The sequence below is a fragment of the Lissotriton helveticus genome, chromosome 4_1 (assembly GCF_964261635.1).
Source record: "Lissotriton helveticus chromosome 4_1, aLisHel1.1, whole genome shotgun sequence".
In the NCBI taxonomy this organism is placed as follows: domain Eukaryota; kingdom Metazoa; phylum Chordata; class Amphibia; order Caudata; family Salamandridae; genus Lissotriton; species Lissotriton helveticus.
Genome location: NC_136063.1, coordinates 1501795639 through 1501809749, shown reverse-complemented (window position 1 = coordinate 1501809749; position 14111 = coordinate 1501795639). Strand labels below are relative to the sequence as shown.

The window sequence follows — 14111 nt, the reverse complement described above, 5'->3', positions numbered from 1 at the left end:
ATTTGTGACTATTAAGACAATTAAATATTAGCATATTAATAAAATACATAATTAATAAAAAGCAAAACGTAAAACTGAAAAATAAAAAAAAATTGCAAATCTGAAGTTATTTGAAATTGGAGGCTAAAAATTAAGTTGATAGCCTTAGATTAACTCCTTTGAGTAGGGCAAGTACAGCAAAAAAAAATCAATTATGTGGACGATTGTCTTCAACTGAAGCACTTGTAAGTGCCTTCAAAAAAAGAATGCGTTAGGAGCAACAAAAAAATTATATACTAGAGTCCAGCATATCTCTTTGCCTCTTAGATATAAAACCACATTTTGAAAAGATCCAACCATCTGATAAAAGTTTTGATTATGAAATACATTTTTTGTGAAGTGAGTGGTTCCACGATATGTGTATTTGTTTGATGCATTATTCTATCTATATTTCATATATATTTTGAGGTTCAAATCATAGAAGTTGTTCAGGCCGGGGTCCCTAGCATTCAGTATAGGTTCAGTAGGAGTCTACATGAGCCATAAGGTTAAGAGCTGGTTTGGGTGGCTCAATACAAAACATCTTGTTAGTAGACTCTAATGAAAGGTATGCAGAATTTCAGTTTTTGCTCACTTGCTCAAAGTTGAAAATGATTAAGTCATTTGAAGATTTTAGCATGGCTCTTGAAGTTATTTTCCAGAAGGATGTACAATTGCTTATCAGCATACACTTGGTAGTAAATCTTCTCCAGTATTGGGGTATCTTTCATAGATTCACATGCCTGAATCATTCCCCGTCGTCGAGTGGGAGTCCCACTTTACATAAAATAGCAATAAATATGCATAACATAGGTATATCCTAGGTATATTTGAACCAGGAAGTAAAACAGCTAGGAGAAATAGGAAAAAGAAAATTCCACTTGCATGACTCGTCCAAGTCATTATATATAGTCCAAACTACACCCAATCAGGCGACAGCACCCTCCAGAATGTTCTCCTCAGAGGCTCAGGCTCTCGGCTTTTCTACCGCACGTCGTGTGAAGAGTCTCCCTGAGCTCTGCTCAGTACTTCTCAGTGTTTTCCTTGGAAATTCTTCATTTTATTATGTATTGCTTCTGTTCAGACTACCTCCTCTAGGAAGAGGACTTCTGACACGGACTTATCTTGTCCTGGGGATAAGGTGGCGAAAAAACAGCACACCTCCAATAGTCCTGAGATGCCTTCTACTTCTACTTCAAAAAAGGCTCTTCCACCTTCTACTTCAAAAAAGGCTCTTCCACTTCAAAAAAGGCTCTTCCACCTTCTAAAAGTAAGACTGCCTTCTAGGCCCCAGAGAAAGACTACAAAGTCTCAAGCTTCAAAACAGTATTCTGACAAAGATTTACCTCCGAAAAGGGAATCCCTCGTCGACGAGCTCGACTATGATGCCTTTGTCGACGAAGCCTTCCGTCGCAGCGGCAACGACGTTGACTGCTCCTTCCTCGTCGCCGAAGCCACAGATGATAATGTCGTCGGCATCTTCGCCATCGACGCTGGTATCCGTCTCCGTAAGACCAGTCCCGTCGACAAAGGAGATAAAATCTACCATAGACGTTCCTTCAAAGACGAAGATTGAGTATCGTCGACGATTGCCTCGTCGACGGTTGCCTCGTCGATGGTTGCCTCGTCGATGGTTGCCTCGTCGACGGTTGCCTCGTCGACGATGACGCCATCGACGCCCGCCTCGTCGTCGACGGCAGCTTCGTCGGCGCTACAACTGTCTACATGTACGGCTCTATTGGTTTGGTCTTCATCTATGTCTGCAGCATCTTCTACATCGTCTACGACACCGTCTATACAGTTACCTCCGTCGACAGCACCGTCTTCTTTGCTACACAGACGTGGTTCTTCGTTGGAGGTCCTTTCTCCAATTACCATCTCCTCTGTTAAAATTCATCTCATGTTGCCGGAACAATTGTTAGATTCTGGAGAGAATGATGGTGAATCAGATGAGGGTGATAGGTTTCGTACTGCCAGGAGCCCTTCTGAGCTCTTTATTAAGTGTCAAGATATGGATCAAGATGATGACTTTTTTCCGGAGGCGGTTACTTCAGCTCCAGATCCAATCCCTAAGGCCCAAATGCCATTGGCTCTTCTAAATAATCTGCAGTCCATGTTAGAAGATTATTATCGCTGTTTCCTTCCATCTGAATCTGCTTCTTCTATACCGCCCACACCTGTTCCTCAATCTTCATCAGCATTGAAGTCACCCAGGCCACATTCTCCGGTACCTTTGCATCACTCTCAGGACGCTCACACCTCTGATGACGATAGAGAGGAAGGAGAATTGGATGACAGATTACTCCTTACGGAATGGGATGACTACCAGATACAAACTCCGTCTCCATCCACTCCTGCTCCTGCCGACTCTCCTCCTCTAGACATTGGAGGATTTCATCTTCTCATGGAAAGGGCTACACAACAATTTCTTCTTCCTATGAAAAGAAAGAAGGATGATTGTTTCCTTTATGATTATAAAGATCAACCGAGGATACGGATAAGGTCTATCCCAATTATTTACTTCATCTGGCAGGAAGGACTAAAAGTTATAAAAGCTCCTGCTTCTATTCCTGCGGTCCTGCCCTGCCTTGAAAAGAAATACAAAGCACCAGACAATTCGCCTGCATGTTTGATAGGCCAGGCAAAGGCAAATTCTGTTATCGCTCAAGCAGCTCAACGACTAGTGCGGAATCCCTCCTCTCCGCCTGATCGGGATGGGAGACGTGTGGACGCCATTGGAAAGAAATTTTTGATCATGGCAGCAACGACCGTCCGTGCAGCTAACTCACTGGCTATCTTAGGAAGATATGATAGATAGATGTGGTCGGACATTTCTCCTTACATCGACATGTTGCCTGAGTCAGAGGCGTTAAAGATCCTTCAGGAAGGGGAAAGAATCTCGGCTGAGATTGATTAGTCTGTGGATGTTGCGTCTACAGGTTTTCGACAACTGGCAGGTGCCGCAGTCCTGCAGGGCTGGTTAAAGTCAACATCATTTCGCCAGGAGGTTCAGGCTAAAATAATGGAAATGCCTTTTGACGGCGAGTCTCTTTTTGGACAGCATGTTGACGAGGCCCTACAGGCCATTAAAAAGGACACCAAGACAGCAAGATCTCTTGGAACTCTTCAGTTTCGAAAAACGCCTTTTGGTGGTGCTAGAGGTCGCTGATCCTTCTCTTCTCAAGGAGGTTATTTATTTATTTAGGGGGTTTTATAAAGCGCTTGGTGACGCTCAACTGCGTGTCCCCGCGCTGAGGAGCAGAAATTACAGGAGCCTACAGAGCAGAATATCTTACTGTGCGAATAGTACAGTTTTAAGCTTAGCTCTAAAGATTGATTCTGATGGTTCTAATCGCAATGCCATAGGTAATTTGTTCCATCTAGAGGCTGCAAGCTACCTAAAGGATCTTCCGCCCATCCGTGCTCTAGACACTTTAGGGACAGCCAGGAGTCCTGAGCCGGAAGATCTCAGGGGGCGGGACGGCTCGTAAGATGTCAGCAGTCCTTTCAAAGGGAGAGGGGACCTCCCGTTGATGATCCGATGGCACGTACATAGTGCTTTGAATTCTACCCTGCTTCTGATCGGAAGCCAATGCAGAGAACGGAGGGCCGCTGAAGATGCGGCTCTTCTGGGTAGTCTAAGCACTAGTCGGGCAGCGGCATTCTGTAAAACCTGTAGGCGGCTCAAATTCTTCTCCAAAGTCCCTAAATAGAGAAGATTGCCATAGTCCATCTTTGATGTGACTAGTGCATGCACCAGGGTTTGACGGGCTGTCACAGGTAAAAACGTTAATGCCTTCCTGAGACTTTTAAGGGTCCCGAAGCATGATCCAACCACCCGGTTGATCTGAGGGCCAAAGGTAAGGTCAGTATCAAACCATATGCCCAAGTTCTTTGCTTTCTGGCAGGGGATAGGTGTTGGACCTAAGCAGGACGGCCACCATGCCGACGTCCATGCAGATTGGCAACCCCCCACGACCAGCACCTCGGTCTTGCCTCCGTTGAGCTTGAGACAATTGGCGGACATCCAGGCAGCTAGATCTTGCATGCAAGCTCTGAAGATGTCCGCCGAGAGACCGGGTGCACGCGACAGGGAGATAACCATCTGCGTGTCGTCGGCATACGACACCATTCGGAGGCCGTGACTCTCTACTAAGGAGGCAATCGGGGCAACATAAAGGTTAAAAAGTGTTGGACTCAGGGACGAACCTTGCGGCACCCCCTGGTCCAAAGTGATTCGCTCAGAGTACTGATCGCCTTGCCTCACTTGGAAGCCCCGACCTGTAAGAAATGAATAAATCCATTTCACCGCTGCCCCTCTCACCCCCCTCTGTTCAGACACTGTAGCAAGATGGAATGTGCTACAGTGTTGAACGCCGCGCTGAGGTCCAAGAGGATTAAAGCCATGGTTTGTCCCTCATCTGCACCCTGCCTGAGGGTTTCGGTAGCCCTAAGAAGGGCAGACTCCGTAGAATGACGGGGCCGAAACCCAAATTGGGTGGGGTGAAGAAGGTTGTTTTCCTCCACATAATTCATTAGCTGTTTGTTAACCACCTTCTCTGCTACCTTAGAGAAATATGGCAGCAGAGAGATGGGACGTAGATTGTCCAACTTATCAAAGCTAATGTTGGGCTTTTTGCGGAGGGGAAGCACCACAGCCTGTTTCCATTCCTCAGGTATAGAACTAGAACGGAAGGAGACATTTAGCAAGTGCCTGATATAGGGTTCGAGTGTCTCCAAACTGTCACTCAACCTTTTTGGGGATGCAGGATCTCGAGGGGGAGGTTATAATCAGCAAAGACCATATCAATCCTATCAGAGTAACCAACGTTACTCTTCCCAACATCAACAATCCTTCAGGCAGCAACCATCTACTCGCAAAACAGAAGGAAGTCTACTTACCGCAGACGTGATACATCCAAGAAGCAGCGACAACTGCCACCTGCTCTACCGCTTACCCCTTTAAAAGTTGGAGGAAGAATCTCCCGTTTCTACTCAAATTGGTCGAATATAACAGACAAATGGGTCTTTGACATTGTGGCCAGAGGCAATGTTCTAGAGTTTGTAAAACTTACTCCGAATTCTCCTCCCAAGGGACCACCTCCAGCTCACCTCTCAGAGCTTTTTTCCCAGATAAATTTGATGTTACGAAAAGGAGCGATCAAAGTAGTTCCACGATTGCAAAGAGGAACCGGTTTTTATTCCAGATATTTTCTGATAAAGAAGAAATCGGGAGAATGGCGTCACATCCTAGATCTTCGCTCCCTCAACAAAGATCTCCAAAATCTATCCTTCCGGATGCTAACTCTTCAAGAAATCCTTCAATTCCTCACGGCGGGGATCACATGACCACCCTCGACCTCCAAGACACTTATTTTCGTGTACCAATTCTACCCAGACTCAGAAAGTTCTTGAGGTTCAGAGTTCCAGTTCAAAGTCCTTCCGCACCCCAGGTCTTTACCAAGGTCTTAGCACCAGTGGCTGCCCACCTTCGACTTGAAGGAATTCTAATTTTTCCTTATTTAGACGACTGCTTTATCACGGCAAATTCTTTCACAACCGCAAACGCCCATACTCGGAGATGTCTGTCTCTTTTCCAATCTCTGGGCCTCACCATCAATTTGGACAGTCTCACCCTGTCCCATCACAAAGAAGAGCGTTCTTGGGAGCCACCATAGACACTCTGCCGACACAAGCCTTTGTCTCAAACGAAAGGCAACTGAAACTTTGCAAACTCGCCCAGTTACTGCGATCAAAAAGGTGCGTTTCAGTCCGGCAGTTCAAGTCGCTTCTGGGGATGCTTTCATTCTGCATTCCCCTGGTCCCCAACTGCCATCTCAAAATGAGACCTCTGAGGAGCTCAACAAACAGTGGTTTCAGTTTCGGGATCCTTCGACAATCTCATCCACATCAATCCTCTGATACAGGAAGCTCTACGCTGGTGGACTTTCAAGAAAAACGTGACAGCAGGCTGCTCCGACCTTCGTCATAACCAAGGATGCCTCCCTCGAGGGATGGGGAGCACACCTATAAGACTCAGTCAGCGGCAAATGGGATGCTCAACAACGAACTTGGCATACCAACCTCTTAGAGTGGCTAGCGATCTTCCTAGCTCTAAAGTCTTTTCGCACCATCATTCTCGGAGCATCAGTGTTGATCCGGACGGGCAACACGACAAGTATACACTACTTGAACAAACAAGGAGGGACAAGGTCTGCTTTACTGTCTAAGCAAGCTCAATAGATTTGGGATTGGGCAATGAGACATCGGATAAGTCTGACAACAGTCATGTCCCGGGAGTTTTCAAGGTTCTCGAGGATTCCCTTAGCAGATCGACAATTTCCAAATACGAGTGGGAGCTCCATCAACCAACCTTGGACCGTATTTTTCAGAAGTGGGGTCGACCCGATCTGGACTTGTTCGCAACCAGTCTGAACCACAAATTCCCATTCTTCGCAAGTTGGCTTCCCCACAAGGGTTTGTGCGGGAATGCGTTTTCGATGAACTGGTCGCGGATCTATGCTTAGCTTTTCCACCGATACAGTTGGTTCCCAGAGTTCTCCGGAAAATGAAGAAAGAGCCTTGTCGCCTAATACTCATAGCTCCCAGGTGGCCTCGCCAGTTCTGGTTCACCGAACTCCTCTCCGAATGCGATCCCATTCAGTTGCGACCAATACAGAATATTCTATCCATTCTGAACGGACAGATCTGCCATCCGGATCCTGCATCTCTGCACTTAGTGGCCTGGTTCCTGAGCACTTTGAATTCGCTCACTTAGACATTCCTTCTGACTGTGGAAAAATCTAAGCCAATTCTAGAGCGCCTTCCACGATAAAGACATACAGGCTCAAATGGAAATGATTTTGCCTATGGTGTCAAGCGCCAACATTCATCCAATCCATGCGAAACCGGAACAAATTTTTCCTTTCTTTTTGCATTTAGCAAGATCAGTCCTTTCGCATTCTACCCTTAAGGTATTCTTAGTGGCTGTCTCCAAATTCCGACAGGATGGTTCCAACTCTCTGAACTCCTCTAGGATCATTCAGCAATTTTTCAAAGGATTGTTTCCCATGTTTCCTCCCATCCGCCGTCCACCTCCATCCTGGCATCTTATTGTTGTGCTGTCACAACTCATGTGCCATCCCTTTGAACCTATTCATAAGACAGATTTGAAGTTTCTTTCATGGAAAGTGTCTCTGCTGTTAGCTCTCAGATCTGCTAGGCTGGTCAGCGACATTCAAGCCTTCACTATTAAAACGCCTTTCCTCCAATTCACCAGTGATTCGGTGGTGCGACGCACTAACCCTACTGTTATGCCTCAAGTACCTTCGGACTTCCATCTCAACGAACCGGTCATTTTAAAGACTTTCTTTCCTAATCCTCAATCCCCTGCGGAAAGGGCTTTGCATACTCTTGATGTTAATAGGTGTCTAAAATTCTATTTACAGAGGACATCCTCAATTCGAAAATCTGATCAGCTATTTATAGCTTATGGAAAGATGCGTACAGGACACCCAATATCCAAACAATCCATTGCTCGTTGGATTTCTGCTGCAATTTATTTCTGTCATCAGCATGCAGTCAGACCATCACAACCCACTCTGAGAGCGCACTCTACTAGAGCTGTCTCTTCCTCTACTTCTGGTGTGCCTATTCATCAAATCTGCAGAGCTGCTACGTGGTCCAGCAGTCCTTTACTAAGCACTACTGTCTGGAAGCTGCCAGCACTGGAGACACATCTGTGGGACAAGCGGTTCTCCGTAATCTTTTTAACCACATGAATGCTACAGCAATTCATCCTCTGTGCTGCAGATCCAGGATTCCCATTGTTCATGACGAGCTGAGCTCGTCATGATCACACAAGCAGTGTACTGCATGACGAGCTGAGCTCGTCATGAGCATGGAAGGGGTTAAATAAGGTGAGCCTCTGTTCTTCACTCCTCCTCTTTGGTATTTTCTTACATACATTTCTTATGATTGTTTATGGATAAATATATGTAAATATAATCATATTTTTATATGTGAATCTATGAAAGATACCCCAATACTGGAGAAGAACAGTAGTACCTGTAATCATCAGCAAGGCAACCAAAGGAGCGAACTTCCAAATCAATACCCTGAGAAAACTTAAACCCTTCCTTCCTGCCAAAGACTTCCAAACTGCAGTACAATCTATAGTCATCCCGCACATAGAATACGGTAGCACCGCCCTCTGCGGGCTCCCCCTAACTACAACGGCACCCCTAAGAGCGTCCCTTAACGCCGCAGCGAGACTCGTCACAGGCTCAAAAAAACACTCGCATATCTCCCCGGACTTTAAATCACTGAACTGGCTACCTTTTGAAGCCAGAATTCAACTGAAAATCTCATGCATGACACACAAGGCTGTGCATCTGAATTCACCCGCCTACTTCACTCAAAAGTTGACAATTTCGGGTGGCTCCCGAACTACTAGAAGCACAAACAATCTTTTGCTGAAACCTCGAAGATTTCAGAAGGAAAAAACGTATAAACGCTCCTTTTCAGGAATGGCACCCAGGATCTGGAACTCACTCCCTCCTGAAACAAGGCTCATCTCCTCCAACACAATCTTTAAGAAAGAAGTTAAAGCGATCCTCATGGCAAAATACACATGACCTATTACTCCGTATCACTCATGAATCTGCTCTGTAAGTCCTGCCCGACCTTGGCCTATTGTACCACCCGTATTATCGAATTACGTAATTGTATACGCTCACTCTTTGTATTTTGTTATAATGTTTGATGCACCTGGTTGATTATGTATATTGTTATATTGTTGATGCACCTGGTTGACTTTGCACACTTTACCCTCTCCACCTCAACGATCCTTACTTCCCTTCTACTGTCGCACCTGTGGGACTATACATCCTGCACACACCCACCTCAACTTGGCCCACCTTTAAACTCTAAATACTCTAAACACGCTTAAGCAAGTATATGCTCCTTGTTATTGCACTTTATGCTATTGACGCAAGTGTTTGTCTATACTCAGTGTACCTACACTACCACACCTGTGACCTACCTCATGTCCTTTGACCTACCTATGTAACTAGCACCTTGTACCTAACTACCTCATATATCACTTTGTATATACGCTTTATTACTTTGTATTTTTACTTGTAAAGCGCTCTGATATCTGCAAAGATCTTGTTCGCGCTGTATAAAACTCTCAAAATAAATCTGTATTTCTCCAGTATTGGTATCTTTCATAGACTCGCATCCAACCCACCCACCTCCCCTCAGAGGCTTTTCTATTCAGGCATGTGAATCTATGAAAGATACCAATACTGGAGAACCACAGATTACAGGTAAGTAACTATTGTTCATATGCTGATAAAGCAGTTGAGATGAGAGACTTGTTGCAGAACTGTGTGGTTGAGCCTTGGGGAAACACCACACTAACACATTCTGAAATTGGTATATGTGATCACAATGGAGAAAGCTAATCCAAATTAAAGTAGCCTCATAAAACGCAAAACACCGTTTTTCCCACAGTTTGACATGGTTGATAGTGTTGTGTGCTCAAGTGAAAGCTTGCTGGTCTTTGTCAAGTGTGAGCAAGAGCTCTTTGAGGTTAGCCAAAACATATTCTTATCTTCATTGAGATTGGAAACCTAACTGAAGACCGTAAAACAGCGTATTTTGTTGAACATATATTTTGTAGCTAACCCATTACTCTTCTTTGCAAAATTTCCTGGCGTATGATATTTTCAAGATTGGGCTGCAAGAGCATCTGCTATAGGTTTCTTTAAGAGTGGAGAGATAATTGTGTGTGCCACTTGTGGAGGTGCTACTTATTGCCAACATAGAGAAATGTATCCAGACGGTCATGTTATAGTTGATAAACCAGTTAGGACTTGTTTCATGCAAGACACAGGATTGTTCTCCAGTTAGATAATATGCTTTGATTTTCAAAGCTGGTTAATCGCTATATCTTCAAAGCTAGTCTGGTTATCTCTACCTCCTGGAATTGTTTGAATGTGAAAAATGATATCTGCATTGGCCTAAGTATGTGGCAGGTATATGTGGATAAGGAATGATTGAGAATATTTAGGAGTGGGTTGTGAATCTTAATTTATGACCTAAAACTCGGCAACAGGGTCCTCCTAATTTTGTGTGGCCTAGCATGGTTTCTTAAGCTCCTGGTAGAGGCAGAACAGTCTGTGGGTTTGGGTCTTTATTAGCTCTTCTTATGGCTATGTGATAAAGTGTTTTATTGATTTTAGAAAACTTCTATCCGATTCGGAGAAGGATTTATGTCATGGTTTTGACATTGCATTTTCAGAACTGCTCATTTGAGCTGAACCGCCACTCTCTTTGAGGCACTGTTTAGGTTTCATAAATTTTTAAGGAGACCAACGTTTCCAGTATGGATCGGATAGATTTTCCCTATTATGGACTAACCTATCAACGTATTTGTTGCATTAAGATATTGCGCCTGCCAAGTTGTAAACTGTGATGAATTCTACCCCATTGAGTTCTCTGAGATGATGTGAAGGCATGAGTTTGTGTCTGACTCTATGAAGGCTTGGGATGATCCTACATGCTCAGGAGTTTGAGGGGAGTAAGGGAATGACGCAACCAAAGCTCTGTTTGGATTACTGTTCTGGGTGATTAATAGATTGTGCGTGTTCTGCTACCAATGTAGGTCCATTCATCGCTTGGATAAACTCCAAAGTGGTGATATTGTCACTTAGATGAGCATCAGGTCTCGTATTGTTTCAGTCTACCACATGTTAAAATTGTCGATTAATAGATTTTTTGGTGCTAATGTATGGAGGTGTAATCAAGACTTTTGTCCAGAAAGTTGGTGTCCTATCTCTGGGGTAGCAGATTATTTTAAAAACAACGGAGCTTTTTGTGTCAATTGTGCATTTTGCAACTAACTATTTGAGGTTTTTGCTGGGCAGCTAAGATTGGCGGACGTTGACTCAAGAAGCTGCAGAACGTTGTTAAAGGTTTTTTTTTAAAATAAATAATTCACACATAAGCTGTCAGGGATTCATATGGGGTGGTGAGACAAGCCAAAGATTATTTACAGTAGAGGTATGTTGGTCATCACTATAAAGGCAATCTTGTCTGCTGCTGCATACTTTATGAACGAACCTGTAGACTATTGGGTTTGCTCTTAATTCCTTGGATGCAATCAATGCAATTGTTATTTTTAAATAGACCCCCTAACCCATGCAAACCCCCATTCTTACACATTTGCCTCTGTCCAAATATCTACTTTTTGGGATTGAAATGCAGATCACTTATCAGAGTGATTCTGTACTCTTTATTACTGTTAATAAGTGACCTGTTGCATTCATAGCTTAATCTGCAAAAGTGCAATCCTTCTACCCACCTCTGTAATTTATTTTTCACGATTGTATTTTTTGTTATTGCTTTTTTTTAGATCACTACGCTACTCTTGCAACCCTGGATACAGATGCGTTGAACAAAGCATATACAGCGAGAAGTGAGGAGTTTTATGATGCTCTCATGAATTGCCATTGGCAACCACTAGATACTGTTACATCTGAGATTCCTTCCACCATATAACATTTTCATCTTTGTTAAATCATATAGCATCAACGTGATGCTGAAACCAAGGTTCTAGAAAATATTTATTGAAAATGATTAAAAAAAGACCATAAGTTGGAACTTATATTTCTTTGATTTTTAGCATTGTTTTTAGGTTATGCTTTGAATTCACATGTAATATATTTGTAAATTTGAAAGACTTGTAAATGGAGACTTCTCTTCAAAACTGCTACTGTAAATAAAATGCCTTATTCACTCCTGACCTTTTTCGTAATGTTATACAGTTTTTTGTCATTTCTAAATGTACAGTAGTTCTTCAGGATGAATGACTTGGCAGATATAAACTGTCTGTGTGACTTGCAACTTCATTGTTTGGGGTTCCTGTTGTGTGTTTGTCTGAGAAAAATACAAGCTCCACGCACAAACGAAAGAGGGGGCCATACCAAACCATGACCCCCAGCAACCACCGAGGCAGGGCACCGCCACGGGTGTTTCCGCGCCGGGAGGCATGCCATATTGCTCAGCCTGGCTACCGCAGCGCAGGAGTTGTTGCTTCTCTGCAGGAGGGGACCGGACCGGACCTCGATCCCAACAATCACCAAGGCAGGACACCGCCAGGGATGTTTCCGTTCCAGGAGGTGCGCTATATTGCTCATCCGTGCTCTTGCAGTGTGAGAAACGCGCGGAACGCGCCTTGTCACGTGCCCGTGCGAAGGCCGTGCCGGGAGTGGGCTGGTCTGCGCCCGTTCGAGACTGGGCTGGGCCCACTCTCTGAGGCCTCTGTCACTATGGCCCAGCACTTACAATCCGTTCTTGAAGTTGTCAAAGCCACTGCCTGCAAATTGAGTTGTTAACTACTGAGAGGTACTGGTTTTTCATTCTCAATTGTTATTAGTGTTCTCTTCCCAGCCCCAGGCTTCTTATTAGTGCAGGCTCCCTCAGTCTTCCACTTTAATCGTTTGCCCATTTGTTTGGACTATAGGCAAAAGAAAGGGGGTGACTGCAGCACAGTTTTATCTCCTCTAGTAAAGCCTACCTCAATCGTCTGGATGCTTGAACGTGCCGTCAGCGCTATCAGTAATGAAATCGCCCGAACTGAATGGAGGCTCTCCATTAATTTGGATGGTCTAAGCGGGAGTCTACCTGTCCTGTCCCCTCGTCTGCACTCGGACATGTCTATAGTATTATCCCATAACAGTGCTGACTCTCTCTCCACACAAGGGTCTACAGTGAATTGTATACCGACTTTCCCAATAGCCACTCCCTCCGTTATCTCCAATGGTGCAAATAATAAGTCCTTGCCTACAACATTACCAAAGAGAGTTAAACGCGGCAAGGCTCGCAAACAGGTAACTAGCACTTTTAGATGCTCTTCCTGAGACTTTCACAGCATGAATTTGACTATTCACCCCATCAAAATTATATACAAATGTGAAGAATACACCATGAAATTATTACTGCTGTAATTCAGTCATTGTTTAATGTCATAGAACATTAATTGTGAAATTTCACATATTTAAGCAAATCCATATTAAACAATCAATGATAATGTTGTTCAACGTGTTTCACAAAACTATATACAGTATGAACAAAACATAATTCAGAATTACAAAGTCATTCGAAATCCAATAATCAATAATGCCCAAATCATTTCAGGATAATCAATCCCTTCTTCAGGGGCCTCTGTGTATAAAAAATATTAAAGTTCTGTCGGTAAATAATGCTATTGTACTTTTCTAAATACACACAATGTTCTTCACCTCATTTCTTGCAACATTTTTGTGCTTTTTGGTGTGAAGGCAGCTATCCCTGTGTATTTAGAAAAGTACAATAGCATGATTTACAGACAGAACTTTATTATTGTTATCCACAGAGGCCCCTGAAGAAGGGATTGATTATCCGGAAATGCATTGGGCATTATTGATTATTGGATGTCAAAGAACTTTGTAATTCGGAATTACGTTTTGTTCATATTGTATATAGTTTTGTGAAACACATTAAACAACATTATCATTGATTGTTTAATCTGGATTTGCTTAATTGTGTTAAATTTCACAACTAATGTCCTATTTCATTAAACAGTGACTGAATTACAACTGTAATAATTTCATGGTGTATATTTCATATTTGTGTATAATTTTGATGAGGTAAATAGTAAAATTCATGCTGTGCAACCAGATACCGAGTGAAGGGTCACTTGTTTACTTTGTTACAAAAGGGGCAGGGAACCTCTTTCTGGTTGGCACGCACAAGCATTAGACTAGTTGAAGCAACTTTGAGGGCTTGTACAAGATAGGTGCGCGCAACATTACTTATTCAACAAAATAGAGGCATGCCATTCCGGCATGCTAAGGACATCCTGCAAGTGAGGAGATGCACATGGATTGGGCCAAACTGCCCGGACCTGCAGGTAAATTGTATTGTGATTAATATCTGAAAGGAATATGTTAGTTATAGATTCTTTACCTTAGAATCTGAAAGAGACATGTTAGTGATAGATTCCTTACCTTGGAATATCCCCAGGCGTCAGACTGGATCCGGAAAGT

At 43.5% G+C, this 14111-nt stretch overlaps 1 protein-coding gene across 2 annotated transcripts in view; it reads left to right on the top strand.

Annotated features, from left to right (window-relative positions):
• Window positions 1-11827, top strand: part of C4_1H6orf52 (chromosome 4_1 C6orf52 homolog) — a 287362-nt gene extending 275535 nt beyond the window's left edge. For both annotated transcript variants that reach the window (XM_078688091.1, XM_078688090.1), the window contains exon 9: window positions 11438-11827. In XM_078688091.1, the coding sequence (XP_078544217.1) occupies window positions 11438-11583 (146 nt within the window). In that variant the 3' untranslated portion in view covers window positions 11584-11827. The remainder of the gene's footprint in view (window positions 1-11437) is intronic.
• The last annotated feature ends 2284 nt before the right edge of the window (window positions 11828-14111 follow it).